The sequence below is a fragment of the Saccostrea echinata genome, unplaced genomic scaffold (assembly GCF_033153115.1).
Source record: "Saccostrea echinata isolate AGI-Se365-2 ecotype Australia unplaced genomic scaffold, CSIRO_AGI_Sech_v1 ptg000002l, whole genome shotgun sequence".
Lineage (NCBI taxonomy): Eukaryota > Metazoa > Mollusca > Bivalvia > Ostreida > Ostreidae > Saccostrea > Saccostrea echinata.
In genome coordinates this window covers 8,666,324-8,691,634 of record NW_026889751.1, presented here as the reverse complement: position 1 = coordinate 8,691,634, position 25,311 = coordinate 8,666,324, and the positions used below count along the sequence as shown (strand labels likewise).

The 25,311-nt window shown below is 35.7% G+C and overlaps 2 protein-coding genes across 2 annotated transcripts; both read right to left on the bottom strand.

Moving 5' to 3' along the window:
• Positions 1 to 12: 12 nt before the first annotated feature.
• LOC133204041 (IgGFc-binding protein-like) lies at positions 13 to 11,447 on the bottom strand. The gene is made up of 26 exons (XM_061339830.1): positions 11,372 to 11,447; positions 10,701 to 10,970; positions 10,461 to 10,589; positions 9,876 to 10,117; positions 9,395 to 9,720; positions 8,976 to 9,289; positions 8,623 to 8,834; positions 8,215 to 8,362; positions 7,809 to 7,871; positions 7,146 to 7,415; positions 6,906 to 7,034; positions 6,321 to 6,562; positions 5,840 to 6,165; positions 5,421 to 5,734; positions 5,068 to 5,279; positions 4,660 to 4,807; positions 4,254 to 4,316; positions 3,587 to 3,856; positions 3,347 to 3,475; positions 2,762 to 3,003; positions 2,281 to 2,606; positions 1,862 to 2,175; positions 1,509 to 1,720; positions 1,102 to 1,249; positions 696 to 758; positions 13 to 326 (listed from the first exon to the last, which is right to left on the bottom strand). Exons 1-26 carry the CDS (start codon positions 11,445 to 11,447, stop codon positions 13 to 15), a joined length of 5,502 nt encoding a protein of 1,833 aa, XP_061195814.1.
• A 681-nt stretch (positions 11,448 to 12,128) lies between these two features.
• Positions 12,129 to 21,623, bottom strand: LOC133204032 (IgGFc-binding protein-like). The gene is given in 23 exon segments (XM_061339818.1): positions 12,129 to 12,277; positions 12,280 to 12,390; positions 12,532 to 12,845; positions 12,951 to 13,276; positions 13,432 to 13,673; positions 14,017 to 14,145; positions 14,257 to 14,526; positions 14,926 to 14,988; positions 15,332 to 15,479; positions 15,740 to 15,951; positions 16,093 to 16,406; positions 16,512 to 16,837; positions 16,993 to 17,234; positions 17,578 to 17,706; positions 17,818 to 18,087; positions 18,481 to 18,543; positions 18,887 to 19,034; positions 19,295 to 19,506; positions 19,648 to 19,961; positions 20,067 to 20,392; positions 20,548 to 20,789; positions 21,120 to 21,236; positions 21,377 to 21,623. Coding segments are annotated over 23 exon segments (4,914 nt in total).
• Between the last annotated feature and the right edge of the window lie 3,688 nt (positions 21,624 to 25,311).

Genomic DNA, 25,311 nt, shown 5'->3' with positions numbered 1-25,311 from the left:
TAATATAGGAAATCAAATTCTCTGAGAATGAGAAATAAACTTATTTGAAATCTTACTTTTCCTGCGATATCGGATCTTGAATTTCCCTCGACAACCATTGCGAACTTCCAAATGCCATCTCCCTTTCCTCTTGAGTAAGCGAAACGACTTTTTGTTGATGCAAGGTTTAGACACTTTATCTTGCTTGACCAGTTGGACTCTGACGTCTTCAATTTCTCTGGTATTCCCCAGTCTACAAAGCTTCTTGATCTCCTTCTGTCGACCACTACTGAGTTGTAATCTACGGCTTGCACATCTCACAACCTTTTTCTCTTTTTTACATTTACCTGCATCGAAATATTTATTATTCATTCAATCTACCGGCAATTGCCATCTCATTCAATAAAATTATATCGTTACCTAACTTACATAGAATATTGATGCCCTACTTTTTATGTTTTGTAAAATAAAAAGTAGATCCCCCCCCCCCAAAAAAAAAAGTCACTTTCATGGAATTCAATGATATATATATATATATATATATATATATATATATATATATATATATATATATATATATATATATTTAGAAAGGTAATTTGAACTTAAATATTAGTTCCAAGTTTATTTTAACGATTCAAGCTAGTCCACAACATTTCGTGTGATTGTAACTTTCTCTATCAATTTTGTACCTCGGTTATGATAAAATTACTTACGGCCAGTTTCAGGTGAGCTAGCTTTAGGAGGAGGAATGGGTGCTTCAGCGACGATGGCTGGGGCTGTGAAATTCATATTTACAATTAACAAAATTGTAACCCATCAGGTTTGTAGCTTTTTTTCAATAAAAACTTTTTTTCTAATTTTCAAATAGGAATTATCTGTATCGTGTCTGTAAACTGTGTTTAGTTTTAAATTTAGCAACAAATGAAAATAAAACGTTCATCTGGTTATTACATAAAGATAAATGTGGTAACCCTGAACTCCAAATACACATAAACTACAACTTTTAAGTTTCTAATTTTAAGGCTTTATTTATTATTCCGTTTACGAGATCATCAATAGCCTAATGAAATTACGTTAAACGAATTCTTAGCAGAAAAAAATCCGTTGAATATAGACTACCTTTTTTACATTCCCCTCTTCCTTTTAGATTCAAACATATTTCGTCAGTTCTACACTTTGCTGGTTCTTCTATAACTTTTGGAACACCGTTCCTCAGAGTGCATGAAATTCTCTGTTTGCAGTCTACTGAAAGTATGCTCGAATTTACCTACAATATCGAGAACGTGTTATTTTATGAACCTACAGATAGAATCAAATTATTCTAAATATCTAAAGTATTTAATGTTTCTTTATCCTTATCAAATTACTGTTCTCGGGTTCAGGTTTTTCTTCATTTCTCAAAACTATTTTTAACATCCAAAACAGAAAAGATTTTTTTAAAGTAAAAAAGACTTGCGTAAAATCAATTTTTATTGCCTCCAAATAAAAGTTTTATCGCTTAAGAAAACAATAGTGTAATGCCGTACAGGAACGCGTTTCTTCAGTAGAGTGCATCCACATTGACTGACAGGTATGCAGATATCTCCATCTCTCACAAAACCTTTCTTACACTGACACCCTGCAACATCAGGATCAGAACAGGTTTCTTCCGCCTTTGGGGACAGGCATGTGTTGGGACATCCACTTCCATCTTCTACGTACTCCTCATTTTTATGGCATTTTTCAACCTCTGCCAATGCTTTAAATAAATGCTTACGATTATTATTTCTTGAAGCAATTGAAATCAACTCAAAAGATATTAATCGGGGTTAGTCCCTTATGAAGTTAAAAGTAAAGTTTCAGGCAATGAGAAATACATGTATGAAATACAAATGCTCACAACAGGAAGTGATGTTTCGCCAGATATTATCCTCTGGTGGGGCGTAGCCATTCTCTACACATATTTCTTCGAATTCCTCCAGCGCGGGGCAGGTCACTGTCTTCAACTTCGCTCCGTCGTTGTTGCATGCATCAATAAGACAAGAAGAAAATGGACTGTTTCCGTCCGCATCTTTAGTCGTTTTCATCCATTTGACGCATTCCTTGAATGGATTTTCGTCGGATGTACTCTCCATCAATCCACAAGCTTCATTGGAACTGAATCTCTTTGTCTGTTCCGGAGTGCAACTTGAAAATGCCGGTGTAGGACCACATCTGAAAATCAACAACTCTTACAATTTTCATGGATATTTCATAGCACGTGCAAACGATACAGGGAACGCAACTTGACTGTCGGACCACGTTAAACGTCGTACTCACGCAGATATAGGACTCTTTGCATCTGTCACGCGATAACTATCTCCGATTTCTCTGTACTTTTCCTTTGCTGGCAATCGTGATACATTTGTTCCATTGGCCAAGCGGAAGTCATCTCTCTTTCCATTGCAGTCCCCACAGATTCCAGTCATTTTGCCGCCGTACTTACCCTTGTCGGCAGAAACTTCCACAGAATGCTTGCCATCCCAAAGCACGGTCAATCCACAAGATGGTGATTGAAGTTTGACGAAACGGCGCCCTACAGTCGTCAACAAAATGCCATCTTTTTCAAAGGGCATTTGTGTGATGTTTACATTTCTTTCATTGACCTACAAATCCAACAGGTACAATCAAGTTCCATTTGTCATCAGACAATCCCTCCAACAAAAAAGTACCCATGTATCATACATGTTTTCATCGCATACTAGTATTTGGCCATGGCAACACCACTCACAAGAAGAATGATGTGCATGAAGGTTCCTACCTGGGATATCTTGCCTTTGAATAGTGAAACTCTGTTGTTGCCAATTTCCACATCCACTTGTTTGGTATAGGACACTGATTTCTTGTTGTTTCGTCTTTCGTTGTACACCATGATGTTAAAGGCACAGGGTTGCTTTCCCAATGTTCTTGTCAGCGTGTACTTGCAAGTGCCCATGAAGTGGATTTTCTGACCGTCATATGTAGAATAGTGTGGGTCTCCAGAAGCTCGGCATACACAAGAAGCTGAAAGAGAATTGGACAGAGAGATGGGATTTGGATCATGGTCATCAATATCCAAAATCCATTATTTCATCTTGACAAGTTCCTCAACATATTGTCAACTTTTTCCCCCACAAATGTATCAATTTGCAAATAAAGAGGAGTTGTCAAGATTACCAACTAAATTCATGTACAAGTATCGGTATGTAAGTTTCATTAGCACATGAAAAATGGGAACTTTTTATGCTGTTGTTTTTTTAAATGATTTTTTTTTTGTTAGTTTGTTTTGGTTTATAGATTTTGGTCATATTTTTTCAAAAACTGTTTCCATCGTATTGTAAGTTTCAAGACTCACAAATCATCTTACCAGTACATCCTCCCTTCTTTGGATTTCCACGATAACCTCTCTTGCATCGACATTTGCCTCCTCTGCCTCTTCGTCTCTTCTTCCAAACAGCATTGGGACCGCATTTTCTGGAGCAATCTACGTCGTAAACAAAGGATCATATATCTTACGACAAGCTCAGTAACAATGTACTTAACATGGGAATTAATATAGGAAATCAAATTCTCTGAGAATGAGAAATAAACTTATTTGAAATCTTACTTTTCCTGCGATATCGGATCTTGAATTTCCCTCGACAACCATTGCGAACTTCCAAATGCCATCTCCCTTTCCTCTTGAGTAAGCGAAACGACTTTTTGTTGATGCAAGGTTTAGACACTTTATCTTGCTTGACCAGTTGGACTCTGACGTCTTCAATTTCTCTGGTATTCCCCAGTCTACAAAGCTTCTTGATCTCCTTCTGTCGACCACTACTGAGTTGTAATCTACGGCTTGCACATCTCACAACCTTTTTCTCTTTTTTACATTTACCTGCATCGAAATATTTATTATTCATTCAATCTACCGGCAATTGCCATCTCATTCAATAAAATTATATCGTTACCTAACTTACATAGAATATTGATGCCCTACTTTTTATGTTTTGTAAAATAAAAAGTAGATCCCCCCCCCCCAAAAAAAAGTCACTTTCATGGAATTCAATGATATATATATATATATATATATATATATATATATATATATATATATATATATATATATATATATATATATATATATATATATATATATATATATTTAGAAAGGTAATTTGAACTTAAATATTAGTTCCAAGTTTATTTTAACGATTCAAGCTAGTCCACAACATTTCGTGTGATTGTAACTTTCTCTATCAATTTTGTACCTCGGTTATGATAAAATTACTTACGGCCAGTTTCAGGTGAGCTAGCTTTAGGAGGAGGAATGGGTGCTTCAGCGACGATGGCTGGGGCTGTGAAATTCATATTTACAATTAACAAAATTGTAACCCATCAGGTTTGTAGCTTTTTTTCAATAAAAACTTTTTTTCTAATTTTCAAATAGGAATTATCTGTATCGTGTCTGTAAACTGTGTTTAGTTTTAAATTTAGCAACAAATGAAAATAAAACGTTCATCTGGTTATTACATAAAGATAAATGTGGTAACCCTGAACTCCAAATACACATAAACTACAACTTTTAAGTTTCTAATTTTAAGGCTTTATTTATTATTCCGTTTACGAGATCATCAATAGCCTAATGAAATTACGTTAAACGAATTCTTAGCAGAAAAAAATCCGTTGAATATAGACTACCTTTTTTACATTCCCCTCTTCCTTTTAGATTCAGACATATTTCGTCAGTTCTACACTTTGCTGGTTCTTCTATAACTTTTGGAACACCGTTCCTCAGAGTGCATGAAATTCTCTGTTTGCAGTCTACTGAAAGTATGCTCGAATTTACCTACAATATCGAGAACGTGTTATTTTATGAACCTACAGATAGAATCAAATTATTCTAAATATCTAAAGTATTTAATGTTTCTTTATCCTTATCAAATTACTGTTCTCGGGTTCAGGTTTTTCTTCATTTCTCAAAACTATTTTTAACATCCAAAACAGAAAAGATATTTTTTAAAGTAAAAAAGACTTGCGTAAAATCAATTTTTATTGCCTCCAAATAAAAGTTTTATCGCTTAAGAAAACAATAGTGTAATGCCGTACAGGAACGCGTTTCTTCAGTAGAGTGCATCCACATTGACTGACAGGTATGCAGATATCTCCATCTCTCACAAAACCTTTCTTACACTGACACCCTGCAACATCAGGATCAGAACAGGTTTCTTCCGCCTTTGGGGACAGGCATGTGTTGGGACATCCACTTCCATCTTCTACGTACTCCTCATTTTTATGGCATTTTTCAACCTCTGTCAATGCTTTAAATAAATGCTTACGATTATTATTTCTTGAAGCAATTGAAATCAACTCAAAAGATATTAATCGGGGTTAGTCCCTTATGAAGTTAAAAGTAAAGTTTCAGGCAATGAGAAATACATGTATGAAATACAAATGCTCACAACAGGAAGTGATGTTTCGCCAGATATTATCCTCTGGTGGGGCATAGCCATTCTCTACACATATTTCTTCGAATTCCTCCAGCGCGGGGCAGGTCACTGTCTTCAACTTCGCTCCGTCGTTGTTGCATGCATCAATAAGACAAGAAGAAAATGGACTGTTTCCGTCCGCATCTTTAGTCGTTTTCATCCATTTGACGCATTCCTTGAATGGATTTTCGTCGGATGTACTCTCCATCAATCCACAAGCTTCATTGGAACTGAATCTCTTTGTCTGTTCCGGAGTGCAACTTGAAAATGCCGGTGTAGGACCACATCTGAAAATCAACAACTCTTACAATTTTCATGGATATTTCATAGCACGTGCAAACGATACAGGGAACGCAACTTGTCTGTCGGACCACGTTAAACGTCGTACTCACGCAGATATAGGACTCTTTGCATCTGTCACGCGATAACTATCTCCGATTTCTCTGTACTTTTCCTTTGCTGGCAATCGTGATACATTTGTTCCATTGGCCAAGCGGAAGTCATCTCTCTTTCCATTGCAGTCCCCACAGATTCCAGTCATTTTGCCGCCGTACTTACCCTTGTCGGCAGAAACTTCCACAGAATGCTTGCCATCCCAAAGCACGGTCAATCCACAAGATGGTGATTGAAGTTTGACGAAACGGCGCCCTACAGTCGTCAACAAAATGCCATCTTTTTCAAAGGGCATTTGTGTGATGTTTACATTTCTTTCATTGACCTACAAATCCAACAGGTACAATCAAGTTCCATTTGTCATCAGACAATCCCTCCAACAAAAAAGTACCCATGTATCATACATGTTTTCATCGCATACTAGTATTTGGCCATGGCAACACCACTCACAAGAAGAATGATGTGCATGAAGGTTCCTACCTGGGATATCTTGCCTTTGAATAGTGAAACTCTGTTGTTGCCAATTTCCACATCCACTTGTTTGGTATAGGACACTGATTTCTTGTTGTTTCGTCTTTCGTTGTACACCATGATGTTAAAGGCACAGGGTTGCTTTCCCAATGTTCTTGTCAGCGTGTACTTGCAAGTGCCCATGAAGTGGATTTTCTGACCGTCATATGTAGAATAGTGTGGGTCTCCAGAAGCTCGGCATACACAAGAAGCTGAAAGAGAATTGGACAGAGAGATGGGATTTGGATCATGGTCATCAATATCCAAAATCCATTATTTCATCTTGACAAGTTCCTCAACATATTGTCAACTTTTTCCCCCACAAATGTATCAATTTGCAAATAAAGAGGAGTTGTCAAGATTACCAACTAAATTCATGTACAAGTATCGGTATGTAAGTTTCATTAGCACATGAAAAATGGGAACTTTTTATGCTGTTGTTTTTTTAAATGATTTTTTTTTTGTTAGTTTGTTTTGGTTTATAGATTTTGGTCATATTTTTTCAAAAACTGTTTCCATCGTATTGTAAGTTTCAAGACTCACAAATCATCTTACCAGTACATCCTCCCTTCTTTGGATTTCCACGATAACCTCTCTTGCATCGACATTTGCCTCCTCTGCCTCTTCGTCTCTTCTTCCAAACAGCATTGGGACCGCATTTTCTGGAGCAATCTACGTCGTAAACAAAGGATCATATATCTTACGACAAGCTCAGTAACAATGTACTTAACATGGGAATTAATATAGGAAATCAAATTCTCTGAGAATGAGAAATAAACTTATTTGAAATCTTACTTTTCCTGCGATATCGGATCTTGAATTTCCCTCGACAACCATTGCGAACTTCCAAATGCCATCTCCCTTTCCTCTTGAGTAAGCGAAACGACTTTTTGTTGATGCAAGGTTTAGACACTTTATCTTGCTTGACCAGTTGGACTCTGACGTCTTCAATTTCTCTGGTATTCCCCAGTCTACAAAGCTTCTTGATCTCCTTCTGTCGACCACTACTGAGTTGTAATCTACGGCTTGCACATCTCACAACCTTTTTCTCTTTTTTACATTTACCTGCATCGAAATATTTATTATTCATTCAATCTACCGGCAATTGCCATCTCATTCAATAAAATTATATCGTTACCTAACTTACATAGAATATTGATGCCCTACTTTTTATGTTTTGTAAAATAAAAAGTAGATCCCCCCCCCCCCCCAAAAAAAGTCACTTTCATGGAATTCAATGATATATATATATATATATATATATATATATATATATATATATATATATATATATATATATATATATATATATATATATATATATATATTTAGAAAGGTAATTTGAACTTAAATATTAGTTCCAAGTTTATTTTAACGATTCAAGCTAGTCCACAACATTTCGTGTGATTGTAACTTTCTCTATCAATTTTGTACCTCGGTTATGATAAAATTACTTACGGCCAGTTTCAGGTGAGCTAGCTTTAGGAGGAGGAATGGGTGCTTCAGCGACGATGGCTGGGGCTGTGAAATTCATATTTACAATTAACAAAATTGTAACCCATCAGGTTTGTAGCTTTTTTTCAATAAAAACTTTTTTTCTAATTTTCAAATAGGAATTATCTGTATCGTGTCTGTAAACTGTGTTTAGTTTTAAATTTAGCAACAAATGAAAATAAAACGTTCATCTGGTTATTACATAAAGATAAATGTGGTAACCCTGAACTCCAAATACACATAAACTACAACTTTTAAGTTTCTAATTTTAAGGCTTTATTTATTATTCCGTTTACGAGATCATCAATAGCCTAATGAAATTACGTTAAACGAATTCTTAGCAGAAAAAAATCCGTTGAATATAGACTACCTTTTTTACATTCCCCTCTTCCTTTTAGATTCAGACATATTTCGTCAGTTCTACACTTTGCTGGTTCTTCTATAACTTTTGGAACACCGTTCCTCAGAGTGCATGAAATTCTCTGTTTGCAGTCTACTGAAAGTATGCTCGAATTTACCTACAATATCGAGAACGTGTTATTTTATGAACCTACAGATAGAATCAAATTATTCTAAATATCTAAAGTATTTAATGTTTCTTTATCCTTATCAAATTACTGTTCTCGGGTTCAGGTTTTTCTTCATTTCTCAAAACTATTTTTAACATCCAAAACAGAAAAGATTTTTTTTAAAGTAAAAAAGACTTGCGTAAAATCAATTTTTATTGCCTCCAAATAAAAGTTTTATCGCTTAAGAAAACAATAGTGTAATGCCGTACAGGAACGCGTTTCTTCAGTAGAGTGCATCCACATTGACTGACAGGTATGCAGATATCTCCATCTCTCACAAAACCTTTCTTACACTGACACCCTGCAACATCAGGATCAGAACAGGTTTCTTCCGCCTTTGGGGACAGGCATGTGTTGGGACATCCACTTCCATCTTCTACGTACTCCTCATTTTTATGGCATTTTTCAACCTCTGCCAATGCTTTAAATAAATGCTTACGATTATTATTTCTTGAAGCAATTGAAATCAACTCAAAAGATATTAATCGGGGTTAGTCCCTTATGAAGTTAAAAGTAAAGTTTCAGGCAATGAGAAATACATGTATGAAATACAAATGCTCACAACAGGAAGTGATGTTTCGCCAGATATTATCCTCTGGTGGGGCGTAGCCATTCTCTACACATATTTCTTCGAATTCCTCCAGCGCGGGGCAGGTCACTGTCTTCAACTTCGCTCCGTCGTTGTTGCATGCATCAATAAGACAAGAAGAAAATGGACTGTTTCCGTCCGCATCTTTAGTCGTTTTCATCCATTTGACGCATTCCTTGAATGGATTTTCGTCGGATGTACTCTCCATCAATCCACAAGCTTCATTGGAACTGAATCTCTTTGTCTGTTCCGGAGTGCAACTTGAAAATGCCGGTGTAGGACCACATCTGAAAATCAACAACTCTTACAATTTTCATGGATATTTCATAGCACGTGCAAACGATACAGGGAACGCAACTTGTCTGTCGGACCACGTTAAACGTCGTACTCACGCAGATATAGGACTCTTTGCATCTGTCACGCGATAACTATCTCCGATTTCTCTGTACTTTTCCTTTGCTGGCAATCGTGATACATTTGTTCCATTGGCCAAGCGGAAGTCATCTCTCTTTCCATTGCAGTCCCCACAGATTCCAGTCATTTTGCCGCCGTACTTACCCTTGTCGGCAGAAACTTCCACAGAATGCTTGCCATCCCAAAGCACGGTCAATCCACAAGATGGTGATTGAAGTTTGACGAAACGGCGCCCTACAGTCGTCAACAAAATGCCATCTTTTTCAAAGGGCATTTGTGTGATGTTTACATTTCTTTCATTGACCTACAAATCCAACAGGTACAATCAAGTTCCATTTGTCATCAGACAATCCCTCCAACAAAAAAGTACCCATGTATCATACATGTTTTCATCGCATACTAGTATTTGGCCATGGCAACACCACTCACAAGAAGAATGATGTGCATGAAGGTTCCTACCTGGGATATCTTGCCTTTGAATAGTGAAACTCTGTTGTTGCCAATTTCCACATCCACTTGTTTGGTATAGGACACTGATTTCTTGTTGTTTCGTCTTTCGTTGTACACCATGATGTTAAAGGCACAGGGTTGCTTTCCCAATGTTCTTGTCAGCGTGTACTTGCAAGTGCCCATGAAGTGGATTTTCTGACCGTCATATGTAGAATAGTGTGGGTCTCCAGAAGCTCGGCATACACAAGAAGCTGAAAGAGAATTGGACAGAGAGATGGGATTTGGATCATGGTCATCAATATCCAAAATCCATTATTTCATCTTGACAAGTTCCTCAACATATTGTCAACTTTTTCCCCCACAAATGTATCAATTTGCAAATAAAGAGGAGTTGTCAAGATTACCAACTAAATTCATGTACAAGTATCGGTATGTAAGTTTCATTAGCACATGAAAAATGGGAACTTTTTATGCTGTTGTTTTTTTAAATGATTTTTTTTTTGTTAGTTTGTTTTGGTTTATAGATTTTGGTCATATTTTTTCAAAAACTGTTTCCATCGTATTGTAAGTTTCAAGACTCACAAATCATCTTACCAGTACATCCTCCCTTCTTTGGATTTCCACGATAACCTCTCTTGCATCGACATTTGCCTCCTCTGCCTCTTCGTCTCTTCTTCCAAACAGCATTGGGACCGCATTTTCTGGAGCAATCTACGTCGTAAACAAAGGATCATATATCTTACGACAAGCTCAGTAACAATGTACTTAACATGGGAATTAATATAGGAAATCAAATTCTCTGAGAATGAGAAATAAACTTATTTGAAATCTTACTTTTCCTGCGATATCGGATCTTGAATTTCCCTCGACAACCATTGCGAACTTCCAAATGCCATCTCCCTTTCCTCTTGAGTAAGCGAAACGACTTTTTGTTGATGCAAGGTTTAGACACTTTATCTTGCTTGACCAGTTGGACTCTGACGTCTTCAATTTCTCTGGTATTCCCCAGTCTACAAAGCTTCTTGATCTCCTTCTGTCGACCACTACTGAGTTGTAATCTACGGCTTGCACATCTCACAACCTTTTTCTCTTTTTTACATTTACCTGCATCGAAATATTTATTATTCATTCAATCTACCGGCAATTGCCATCTCATTCAATAAAATTATATCGTTACCTAACTTACATAGAATATTGATGCCCTACTTTTTATGTTTTGTAAAATAAAAAGTAGATCCCCCCCCCCCCCCCAAAAAAAGTCACTTTCATGGAATTCAATGATATAATATATATATATATATATATATATATATATATATATATATATATATATATATATATATATATATATATATATATATATATATATATATATTTAGAAAGGTAATTTGAACTTAAATATTAGTTCCAAGTTTATTTTAACGATTCAAGCTAGTCCACAACATTTCGTGTGATTGTAACTTTCTCTATCAATTTTGTACCTCGGTTATGATAAAATTACTTACGGCCAGTTTCAGGTGAGCTAGCTTTAGGAGGAGGAATGGGTGCTTCAGCGACGATGGCTGGGGCTGTGAAATTCATATTTACAATTAACAAAATTGTAACCCATCAGGTTTGTAGCTTTTTTTCAATAAAAACTTTTTTTCTAATTTTCAAATAGGAATTATCTGTATCGTGTCTGTAAACTGTGTTTAGTTTTAAATTTAGCAACAAATGAAAATAAAACGTTCATCTGGTTATTACATAAAGATAAATGTGGTAACCCTGAACTCCAAATACACATAAACTACAACTTTTAAGTTTCTAATTTTAAGGCTTTATTTATTATTCCGTTTACGAGATCATCAATAGCCTAATGAAATTACGTTAAACGAATTCTTAGCAGAAAAAAATCCGTTGAATATAGACTACCTTTTTTACATTCCCCTCTTCCTTTTAGATTCAGACATATTTCGTCAGTTCTACACTTTGCTGGTTCTTCTATAACTTTTGGAACACCGTTCCTCAGAGTGCATGAAATTCTCTGTTTGCAGTCTACTGAAAGTATGCTCGAATTTACCTACAATATCGAGAACGTGTTATTTTATGAACCTACAGATAGAATCAAATTATTCTAAATATCTAAAGTATTTAATGTTTCTTTATCCTTATCAAATTACTGTTCTCGGGTTCAGGTTTTTCTTCATTTCTCAAAACTATTTTTAACATCCAAAACAGAAAAGATTTTTTTTAAAGTAAAAAAGACTTGCGTAAAATCAATTTTTATTGCCTCCAAATAAAAGTTTTATCGCTTAAGAAAACAATAGTGTAATGCCGTACAGGAACGCGTTTCTTCAGTAGAGTGCATCCACATTGACTGACAGGTATGCAGATATCTCCATCTCTCACAAAACCTTTCTTACACTGACAACATCAGGATCAGAACAGGTTTCTTCCGCCTTTGGGGACAGGCATGTGTTGGGACATCCACTTCCATCTTCTACGTACTCCTCATTTTTATGGCATTTTTCAACCTCTGCCAATGCTTTAAATAAATGCTTACGATTATTATTTCTTGAAGCAATTGAAATCAACTCAAAAGATATTAATCGGGGTTAGTCCCTTATGAAGTTAAAAGTAAAGTTTCAGGCAATGAGAAATACATGTATGAAATACAAATGCTCACAACAGGAAGTGATGTTTCGCCAGATATTATCCTCTGGTGGGGCGTAGCCATTCTCTACACATATTTCTTCGAATTCCTCCAGCGCGGGGCAGGTCACTGTCTTCAACTTCGCTCCGTCGTTGTTGCATGCATCAATAAGACAAGAAGAAAATGGACTGTTTCCGTCCGCATCTTTAGTCGTTTTCATCCATTTGACGCATTCCTTGAATGGATTTTCGTCGGATGTACTCTCCATCAATCCACAAGCTTCATTGGAACTGAATCTCTTTGTCTGTTCCGGAGTGCAACTTGAAAATGCCGGTGTAGGACCACATCTGAAAATCAACAACTCTTACAATTTTCATGGATATTTCATAGCACGTGCAAACGATACAGGGAACGCAACTTGTCTGTCGGACCACGTTAAACGTCGTACTCACGCAGATATAGGACTCTTTGCATCTGTCACGCGATAACTATCTCCGATTTCTCTGTACTTTTCCTTTGCTGGCAATCGTGATACATTTGTTCCATTGGCCAAGCGGAAGTCATCTCTCTTTCCATTGCAGTCCCCACAGATTCCAGTCATTTTGCCGCCGTACTTACCCTTGTCGGCAGAAACTTCCACAGAATGCTTGCCATCCCAAAGCACGGTCAATCCACAAGATGGTGATTGAAGTTTGACGAAACGGCGCCCTACAGTCGTCAACAAAATGCCATCTTTTTCAAAGGGCATTTGTGTGATGTTTACATTTCTTTCATTGACCTACAAATCCAACAGGTACAATCAAGTTCCATTTGTCATCAGACAATCCCTCCAACAAAAAAGTACCCATGTATCATACATGTTTTCATCGCATACTAGTATTTGGCCATGGCAACACCACTCACAAGAAGAATGATGTGCATGAAGGTTCCTACCTGGGATATCTTGCCTTTGAATAGTGAAACTCTGTTGTTGCCAATTTCCACATCCACTTGTTTGGTATAGGACACTGATTTCTTGTTGTTTCGTCTTTCGTTGTACACCATGATGTTAAAGGCACAGGGTTGCTTTCCCAATGTTCTTGTCAGCGTGTACTTGCAAGTGCCCATGAAGTGGATTTTCTGACCGTCATATGTAGAATAGTGTGGGTCTCCAGAAGCTCGGCATACACAAGAAGCTGAAAGAGAATTGGACAGAGAGATGGGATTTGGATCATGGTCATCAATATCCAAAATCCATTATTTCATCTTGACAAGTTCCTCAACATATTGTCAACTTTTTCCCCCACAAATGTATCAATTTGCAAATAAAGAGGAGTTGTCAAGATTACCAACTAAATTCATGTACAAGTATCGGTATGTAAGTTTCATTAGCACATGAAAAATGGGAACTTTTTATGCTGTTGTTTTTTTAAATGATTTTTTTTTTGTTAGTTTGTTTTGGTTTATAGATTTTGGTCATATTTTTTCAAAAACTGTTTCCATCGTATTGTAAGTTTCAAGACTCACAAATCATCTTACCAGTACATCCTCCCTTCTTTGGATTTCCACGATAACCTCTCTTGCATCGACATTTGCCTCCTCTGCCTCTTCGTCTCTTCTTCCAAACAGCATTGGGACCGCATTTTCTGGAGCAATCTACGTCGTAAACAAAGGATCATATATCTTACGACAAGCTCAGTAACAATGTACTTAACATGGGAATTAATATAGGAAATCAAATTCTCTGAGAATGAGAAATAAACTTATTTGAAATCTTACTTTTCCTGCGATATCGGATCTTGAATTTCCCTCGACAACCATTGCGAACTTCCAAATGCCATCTCCCTTTCCTCTTGAGTAAGCGAAACGACTTTTTGTTGATGCAAGGTTTAGACACTTTATCTTGCTTGACCAGTTGGACTCTGACGTCTTCAATTTCTCTGGTATTCCCCAGTCTACAAAGCTTCTTGATCTCCTTCTGTCGACCACTACTGAGTTGTAATCTACGGCTTGCACATCTCACAACCTTTTTCTCTTTTTTACATTTACCTGCATCGAAATATTTATTATTCATTCAATCTACCGGCAATTGCCATCTCATTCAATAAAATTATATCGTTACCTAACTTACATAGAATATTGATGCCCTACTTTTTATGTTTTGTAAAATAAAAAGTAGATCCCCCCCCCCCCCAAAAAAGTCACTTTCATGGAATTCAATGATATAAATATATATATATATATATATATATATATATATATATATATATATATATATATATATATATATATATATATATATATATATATATATATATTTAGAAAGGTAATTTGAACTTAAATATTAGTTCCAAGTTTATTTTAACGATTCAAGCTAGTCCACAACATTTCGTGTGATTGTAACTTTCTCTATCAATTTTGTACCTCGGTTATGATAAAATTACTTACGGCCAGTTTCAGGTGAGCTAGCTTTAGGAGGAGGAATGGGTGCTTCAGCGACGATGGCTGGGGCTGTGAAATTCATATTTACAATTAACAAAATTGTAACCCATCAGGTTTGTAGCTTTTTTTCAATAAAAACTTTTTTTCTAATTTTCAAATAGGAATTATCTGTATCGTGTCTGTAAACTGTGTTTAGTTTTAAATTTAGCAACAAATGAAAATAAAACGTTCATCTGGTTATTACATAAAGATAAATGTGGTAACCCTGAACTCCAAATACACATAAACTACAACTTTTAAGTTTCTAATTTTAAGGCTTTATTTATTATTCCGTTTACGAGATCATCAATAGCCTAATGAAATTACGTTAAACGAATTCTTAGCAGAAAAAAATCCGTTGAATATAGACTACCTTTTTTACATTCCCCTCTTCCTTTTAGATTCAGACATATTTCGTCAGTTCTACACTTTGCTGGTTCTTCTATAACTTTTGGAACACCGTTCCTCAGAGTGCATGAAATTCTCTGTTTGCAGTCTACTGAAAGTATGCTCGAATTTACCTACAATATCGAGAACGTGTTATTTTATGAACCTACAGATAGAATCAAATTATTCTAAATATCTAAAGTATTTAATGTTTCTTTATCCTTATCAAATTACTGTTCTCGGGTTCAGGTTTTTCTTCATTTCTCAAAACTATTTTTAACATCCAAAACAGAAAAGATTTTTTTTAAAGTAAAAAAGACTTGCGTAAAATCAATTTTTATTGCCTCCAAATAAAAGTTTTATCGCTTAAGAAAACAATAGTGTAATGCCGTACAGGAACGCGTTTCTTCAGTAGAGTGCATCCACATTGACTGACAGGTATGCAGATATCTCCATCTCTCACAAAACCTTTCTTACACTGACACCCTGCAACATCAGGATCAGAACAGGTTTCTTCCGCCTTTGGGGACAGGCATGTGTTGGGACATCCACTTCCATCTTCTACGTACTCCTCATTTTTATGGCATTTTTCAACCTCTGCCAATGCTTTAAATAAATGCTTACGATTATTATTTCTTGAAGCAATTGAAATCAACTCAAAAGATATTAATCGGGGTTAGTCCCTTATGAAGTTAAAAGTAAAGTTTCAGGCAATTAGAAATACATGTATGAAATACAAATGCTCACAACAGGAAGTGATGTTTCGCCAGATATTATCCTCTGGTGGGGCGTAGCCATTCTCTACACATATTTCTTCGAATTCCTCCAGCGCGGGGCAGGTCACTGTCTTCAACTTCGCTCCGTCGTTGTTGCATGCATCAATAAGACAAGAAGAAAATGGACTGTTTCCGTCCGCATCTTTAGTCGTTTTCATCCATTTGACGCATTCCTTGAATGGATTTTCGTCGGATGTACTCTCCATCAATCCACAAGCTTCATTGGAACTGAATCTCTTTGTCTGTTCCGGAGTGCAACTTGAAAATGCCGGTGTAGGACCACATCTGAAAATCAACAACTCTTACAATTTTCATGGATATTTCATAGCACGTGCAAACGATACAGGGAACGCAACTTGACTGTCGGACCACGTTAAACGTCGTACTCACGCAGATATAGGACTCTTTGCATCTGTCACGCGATAACTATCTCCGATTTCTCTGTACTTTTCCTTTGCTGGCAATCGTGATACATTTGTTCCATTGGCCAAGCGGAAGTCATCTCTCTTTCCATTGCAGTCCCCACAGATTCCAGTCATTTTGCCGCCGTACTTACCCTTGTCGGCAGAAACTTCCACAGAATGCTTGCCATCCCAAAGCACGGTCAATCCACAAGATGGTGATTGAAGTTTGACGAAACGGCGCCCTACAGTCGTCAACAAAATGCCATCTTTTTCAAAGGGCATTTGTGTGATGTTTACATTTCTTTCATTGACCTACAAATCCAACAGGTACAATCAAGTTCCATTTGTCATCAGACAATCCCTCCAACAAAAAAGTACCCATGTATCATACATGTTTTCATCGCATACTAGTATTTGGCCATGGCAACACCACTCACAAGAAGAATGATGTGCATGAAGGTTCCTACCTGGGATATCTTGCCTTTGAATAGTGAAACTCTGTTGTTGCCAATTTCCACATCCACTTGTTTGGTATAGGACACTGATTTCTTGTTGTTTCGTCTTTCGTTGTACACCATGATGTTAAAGGCACAGGGTTGCTTTCCCAATGTTCTTGTCAGCGTGTACTTGCAAGTGCCCATGAAGTGGATTTTCTGACCGTCATATGTAGAATAGTGTGGGTCTCCAGAAGCTCGGCATACACAAGAAGCTGAAAGAGAATTGGACAGAGAGATGGGATTTGGATCATGGTCATCAATATCCAAAATCCATTATTTCATCTTGACAAGTTCCTCAACATATTGTCAACTTTTTCCCCCACAAATGTATCAATTTGCAAATAAAGAGGAGTTGTCAAGATTACCAACTAAATTCATGTACAAGTATCGGTATGTAAGTTTCATTAGCACATGAAAAATGGGAACTTTTTATGCTGTTGTTTTTTTAAATGATTTTTTTTTTGTTAGTTTGTTTTGGTTTATAGATTTTGGTCATATTTTTTCAAAAACTGTTTCCATCGTATTGTAAGTTTCAAGACTCACAAATCATCTTACCAGTACATCCTCCCTTCTTTGGATTTCCACGATAACCTCTCTTGCATCGACATTTGCCTCCTCTGCCTCTTCGTCTCTTCTTCCAAACAGCATTGGGACCGCATTTTCTGGAGCAATCTACGTCGTAAACAAAGGATCATATATCTTACGACAAGCTCAGTAACAATGTACTTAACATGGGAATTAATATAGGAAATCAAATTCTCTGAGAATGAGAAATAAACTTATTTGAAATCTTACTTTTCCTGCGATATCGGATCTTGAATTTCCCTCGACAACCATTGCGAACTTCCAAATGCCATCTCCCTTTCCTCTTGAGTAAGCGAAACGACTTTTTGTTGATGCAAGGTTTAGACACTTTATCTTGCTTGACCAGTTGGACTCTGACGTCTTCAATTTCTCTGGTATTCCCCAGTCTACAAAGCTTCTTGATCTCCTTCTGTCGACCACTACTGAGTTGTAATCTACGGCTTGCACATCTCACAACCTTTTTCTCTTTTTTACATTTACCTGCATCGAAATATTTATTATTCATTCAATCTACCGGCAATTGCCATCTCATTCAATAAAATTATATCGTTACCTAACTTACATAGAATATTGATGCCCTACTTTTTATGTTTTGTAAAATAAAAAGTAGATCCCCCCCCCCAAAAAAAGTCACTTTCATGGAATTCAATGATATATATATATATATATATATATATATATATATATATATATATATATATATATATATATATATATATATATATATATATATATATATATATTTAGAAAGGTAATTTGAACTTAAATATTAGTTCCAAGTTTATTTTAACGATTCAAGCTAGTCCACAACATTTCGTGTGATTGTAACTTTCTCTATCAATTTTGTACCTCGGTTATGATAAAATTACTTACGGCCAGTTTCAGGTGAGCTAGCTTTAGGAGGAGGAATGGGTGCTTCAGCGACGATGGCTGGGGCTGTGAAATTCATATTTACAATTAACAAAATTGTAACCCATCAGGTTTGTAGCTTTTTTTCAATAAAAACTTTTTTTCTAATTTTCAAATAGGAATTATCTGTATCGTGTCTGTAAACTGTGTTTAGTTTTAAATTTAGCAACAAATGAAAATAAAACGTTCATCTGGTTATTACATAAAGATAAATGTGGTAACCCTGAACTCCAAATACACATAAACTACAACTTTTAAGTTTCTAATTTTAAGGCTTTATTTATTATTCCGTTTACGAGATCATCAATAGCCTAATGAAATTACGTTAAACGAATTCTTAGCAGAAAAAAATCCGTTGAATATAGACTACCTTTTTTACATTCCCCTCTTCCTTTTAGATTCAGACATATTTCGTCAGTTCTACACTTTGCTGGTTCTTCTATAACTTTTGGAACACCGTTCCTCAGAGTGCATGAAATTCTCTGTTTGCAGTCTACTGAAAGTATGCTCGAATTTACCTACAATATCGAGAACGTGTTATTTTATGAACCTACAGATAGAATCAAATTATTCTAAATATCTAAAGTATTTAATGTTTCTTTATCCTTATCAAATTACTGTTCTCGGGTTCAGGTTTTTCTTCATTTCTCAAAACTATTTTTAACATCCAAAACAGAAAAGATTTTTTTTAAAGTAAAAAAGACTTGCGTAAAATCAATTTTTATTGCCTCCAAATAAAAGTTTTATCGCTTAAGAAAACAATAGTGTAATGCCGTACAGGAACGCGTTTCTTCAGTAGAGTGCATCCACATTGACTGACAGGTATGCAGATATCTCCATCTCTCACAAAACCTTTCTTACACTGACACCCTGCAACATCAGGATCAGAACAGGTTTCTTCCGCCTTTGGGGACAGGCATGTGTTGGGACATCCACTTCCATCTTCTACGTACTCCTCATTTTTATGGCATTTTTCAACCTCTGCCAATGCTTTAAATAAATGCTTACGATTATTATTTCTTGAAGCAATTGAAATCAACTCAAAAGATATTAATCGGGGTTAGTCCCTTATGAAGTTAAAAGTAAAGTTTCAGGCAATGAGAAATACATGTATGAAATACAAATGCTCACAACAGGAAGTGATGTTTCGCCAGATATTATCCTCTGGTGGGGCGTAGCCATTCTCTACACATATTTCTTCGAATTCCTCCAGCGCGGGGCAGGTCACTGTCTTCAACTTCGCTCCGTCGTTGTTGCATGCATCAATAAGACAAGAAGAAAATGGACTGTTTCCGTCCGCATCTTTAGTCGTTTTCATCCATTTGACGCATTCCTTGAATGGATTTTCGTCGGATGTACTCTCCATCAATCCACAAGCTTCATTGGAACTGAATCTCTTTGTCTGTTCCGGAGTGCAACTTGAAAATGCCGGTGTAGGACCACATCTGAAAATCAACAACTCTTACAATTTTCATGGATATTTCATAGCACGTGCAAACGATACAGGGAACGCAACTTGACTGTCGGACCACGTTAAACGTCGTACTCACGCAGATATAGGACTCTTTGCATCTGTCACGCGATAACTATCTCCGATTTCTCTGTACTTTTCCTTTGCTGGCAATCGTGATACATTTGTTCCATTGGCCAAGCGGAAGTCATCTCTCTTTCCATTGCAGTCCCCACAGATTCCAGTCATTTTGCCGCCGTACTTACCCTTGTCGGCAGAAACTTCCACAGAATGCTTGCCATCCCAAAGCACGGTCAATCCACAAGATGGTGATTGAAGTTTGACGAAACGGCGCCCTACAGTCGTCAACAAAATGCCATCTTTTTCAAAGGGCATTTGTGTGATGTTTACATTTCTTTCATTGACCTACAAATCCAACAGGTACAATCAAGTTCCATTTGTCATCAGACAATCCCTCCAACAAAAAAGTACCCATGTATCATACATGTTTTCATCGCATACTAGTATTTGGCCATGGCAACACCACTCACAAGAAGAATGATGTGCATGAAGGTTCCTACCTGGGATATCTTGCCTTTGAATAGTGAAACTCTGTTGTTGCCAATTTCCACATCCACTTGTTTGGTATAGGACACTGATTTCTTGTTGTTTCGTCTTTCGTTGTACACCATGATGTTAAAGGCACAGGGTTGCTTTCCCAATGTTCTTGTCAGCGTGTACTTGCAAGTGCCCATGAAGTGGATTTTCTGACCGTCATATGTAGAATAGTGTGGGTCTCCAGAAGCTCGGCATACACAAGAAGCTGAAAAAATTTGTACAGAAAGATGGATTTGGGTCATATTTAACAGGATCCAAGATCTTTCTTTAAATTCCGTCAACTTATTTCTACAAATATATTAATTTTTCACATAGAAGGGGTTGTCGTTATGTTCGTGATTCATGTTCATGTCCCATTGAGGTTTTTCAAAATTGCACAGCGGAGGGAAAAGTGCAACTGGGCCCATCTTTTGTTAATTTTATTAGTTTGTTGCTTATTTGTTGCTTATTTTCTTTTTGTATTCTCATTTAGTCGTTTCTTAAAAAATTGTTTTAACAGAGTTGTAATATTCAGGGCTCGGACAAATCACCTTACCAGTACATCCTCCCTTCTTTGGATTTCCACGATAACCTCTCTTACATCGACATTTGCCTCTTCTGCCTCTTCGTCTCTTCTTCCAAAAAGCATTGGGGCCGCATTTTCTGGAGCAATCTGTGTTGCAAGGAATTTTACAAAAATCTTTTGAGAAAATAAACCTAAATAAAACATGAATGTCAAGAAATGAATGTGAAACTGTTTGGGGAAAAGTCTTTATAAACGAGGACGGGTAAAAGAACATTAAGAAATCATACTTTTCCTGCGATATCGGATCTTGAATTTTCCTCGACACCCATTACGAACTTCCAAATGTCTAATACCCTTCTTCTTGACCAGACGGAACGACTTTTGATATATGCATGGTTTGGAAACACTATCCTGCTTCACAAGTTTGATTTTTAAATCTTTTATTTCTTTTGGGACATTCAGTCTGCAAAGCTTTCTGATCTCCTTTTCTCGACCACTACTTGTCTGTATTCTCCTGCTTTCACAAGAGAGCATTTTTTCCTCATATTTGCACTCATCTGTAAAAGGCGGTACTTTCTTTATACATGTACATAAATACAGATTTATACATTCAGATGCCAAACCTTTGAGACCCATTTTGTTTTGCAACCTTCTATTACTGTATCGTGGTTTAGTAAATATTGAATATGGAACAGATTGATCAGCATTTTTTTTTTTGGAAAATGTGCAAAATTATGATAATTTCCGTTTTGTTATATTTTCAGTCTGAAAAGAAAACAAAACTTTTATTGCAAGATTTTTATTTTTGTTATTTTATTTTACTTATTTATCATTATTATTTTTTTTTAAATTTCATTGAGAACATTGTAAACAATGAATGAAAAAATAATATAGGAAGTTTTAAAAATCATCTGCATCAGACACATTACCGAATTCCTTATTCCTACTTACAAAAAGGGAAAACATTACCTTTTGACGTTTTACGTGGAAATTAAGAAAAGATACCATGAAATTGTCATCAGATTTTTTTCCTATTGAGGCTCTGCTGGTTATTTATTTTCTTTTTAAAGTTTTTAATGACAAAACCATTACATGCGAAGACATTGAAAGTTTACAGGCTAGCAAACTATTTTGTAAAAGAGAAATGTTTTTAAATGTTTCTTTTTCACATGAATCTAATTTGATGAAATTTGTAAGAGAGTGAAATTAATTTTTCCTGTTTCCTTCACTCTAAGTGATTACCTTGTACCGATATAAATAGTACTCACTGGCACTGATGGAGAATTCTAGTAAACCTAATACAATAATACCCAATACATAGGGCAGGAAATGCCTGCGTTCCATAACTGGTGGGATACAATTATAATCTTGTTTTTCTTATATAGAAGAATTTGTATTGATCATTTTCCCTTTTTTTCTTACAGCCACGCAGGTGATGGCGTTTCGGGAGTCTTCTTCACGTTCTGTTTATGACAAAAGGTTAATCAACACACGTACTGGCAAATTTCACCTTCCATTGTAATACAACAGTCAAATAACTTCTTAACGCACTCTATGGCACAATGGCAACACAGCTGGAGGCTTAGTTGTTACAGATAAGGCAAGACTCACTATGTGAGTACAATAAAGCGAATTAAGTGTACAACATCATTTTTCTTCTCAGTATCAACATGCAATTCAACAAGCTGTTATTTAAAGGTTGCAGTATTGTACAAGAAGATGGGTGAACAAGGCGTGCAGAATGCCTATAGCTTCAGATATTAAAAAATTCATATTCAATTTGTGAATTAAGTATTTAAAGTAAAGTTCTCATTATTGAAATTTATGAAATTATGATCAACAAAACTTTTCTGAGAAAAAAAGATCTCGGAAAAATTATTCTTTTATTAAAAATATAAAATGGTATTCGTGGGATTCGAACCCCTAACAATAAAAATCCAGAATATCATAGACTAACACGCTAACCACTACGCTACACAGCTCCTGATGAATCGTGGCATTTAAATCATGTTTGTGATATGACCCTTGACTTAATGGACTTCAAGTATTTCTCGGAAAGATGCGAATGCTTTTTCATAAAAGTGTACTTTTAAGGTATAGTGGGTCTTTGCTCCATGTTTTTGTAAATTAAAAAATGTATATTTTTATGCAAACTTTTAGGATTAACTTTCAAAAAAATGGAGCGAAGACCCACTAATATCGAAAAAGTTTGTGAAAGTGTGAGAAAATGATCCTTTTTGTCCTCTTTAGTGTGTGTGTGGTATTTCGTAGGCAAATAATTTCAGTCTTTGTGAGATTTTTGTAAATTGTAGAGATTTTACATAAAGTATACTTTAATGTTAGATGAAATATCAAGGAAAATTTTGATATAATTGAGATTTTATTTTTCACTTCATGTTTGTCGCACTATAGGCACTTCGCCCGCCTTGTTCACCCATCTTCTTTATGTTTATAATTCCTAGCTCTAAAAAAGGGAAGATTTTTTATGTAAAAATCTCAATTGATGTTTTATTTATTAAAGTTTTATATTCCCAAAGACGACAATCTTAATTACTTTCATGGCTTACTTGCTATATGGGTAAAAGAATACTAAATAACATCATGTACATGTACATCGTTTTCTTCAATTGAAACGTTTCCTTTTAGGTTATATTTCTTTTAAATTCCTTTGGAATCGGTAGATTTTTCAGAATTACCAGAATTGATTTTTTTTTTGGTTAACAACATACCAACGATATTAATTACTTAGAAGAAATGTCATGACAGTTTCACAAAAATACTCCACCTCTTCATTTTACAGACGGTCTGAGGCACCTTACCCATTCATTTAAAAGGTTTCTATACCATTTCACACCTAGTTTCAGTACAGAATCTCTCAAACTCAAATTTCCTGTCATTTATAAAAACATGCATGGTTAATGTTTGATATATTTTTCTTTTTCCTACAGCATTGCCCGAGTTTGTTATGGCGTTTTCCCGAGTCCAAAACAAAATTGTTTTGCTACTTGCTGCTCAAAGACGTCCTGGGACGTCATCTTTTTTTTTTACCCTTTTCAATGATGACTACCTGTCTTCGGCAATTATTTTTTGATAAACGAAGCAAAATATTGCATCACAATTGGGCATATAAAATGATGCAGCCATACTCAATTTGAATGTTTCATTTATATTTTGTTTTAATGCCAATTCACAGAGATATAACTATTGACATTATTAACTCCATTATGATTATCAAACTAAATTTTGACTTGCTCCGTGGCCCCATTTTTTGCAGTTTGAAATTTTGAAGTATTCTGACATATATCATGATATATTTGAATTTTTTTAAAACTCATATTACTCGGATTTATGCTCGAAATATTTCTACCAATTTTGATAATAATACGATGTTAAATAAACAAGTTATTACAAAAGTCTACGTATTTTTTAATGACCCTCGTATAAGTTCTTAAGTCAGTCTCCGCAGTCTTTAGTGGAATCAAATTATTTTTTTGCTCAGACAGTAACAGAGCACAGTGGCAATAATTTTTGAAGACTCCGAAATGCAATAATACATGTGAATCTAATTGTGCTAGAAATAAAATCATATAGTAAAATTAAAACATACTAGGAGATAACGAGGAAATGTTCCAAATTTATACACCATTGAAAATTAATTTTTGGACATTGAAAATATATATAGTATAAGAGTGAAAAATAAGTTTATCTGTTAATTAAACAAGGGTGACAGTGTCATACTGGGGTAGGGTTTTGGGGGACAGGGGATGGAATCCACTGTGACATACTGAAATTTCATCATACTTTTCGCTGTCAAAATGGGGGAAAACACCACGTAGAAATGAGGCATTTTGTTACATACAGTATTATTCAAAATAAAAGCCAACAAATAAATTAATTTCAGCATTTTTTTTTTGTCAGATTTGTACGGACTGCGGAGGTATTACATACTAGTAAATTAACACCTTACTTTCTGATATCATGATAGTATTTACGAAGGAAGGCATTCCAATAATCTTTTTTCTATGGGTTTTGTCTCTTTTGTTCATCTTTTCTTCTTTTTTTGAAATAGAGTATAGAATGACTATTTTTGCCATCAAAATTCTGAATCCAGCATTCGAAGAAATTACAGTTGATACAATTCTATAGTCATCCTCCAATTAACAGAACTATACATAGTACAACTCTTCTGTTTCCTATATGGAATCCCCATGCAAGTCTCAGA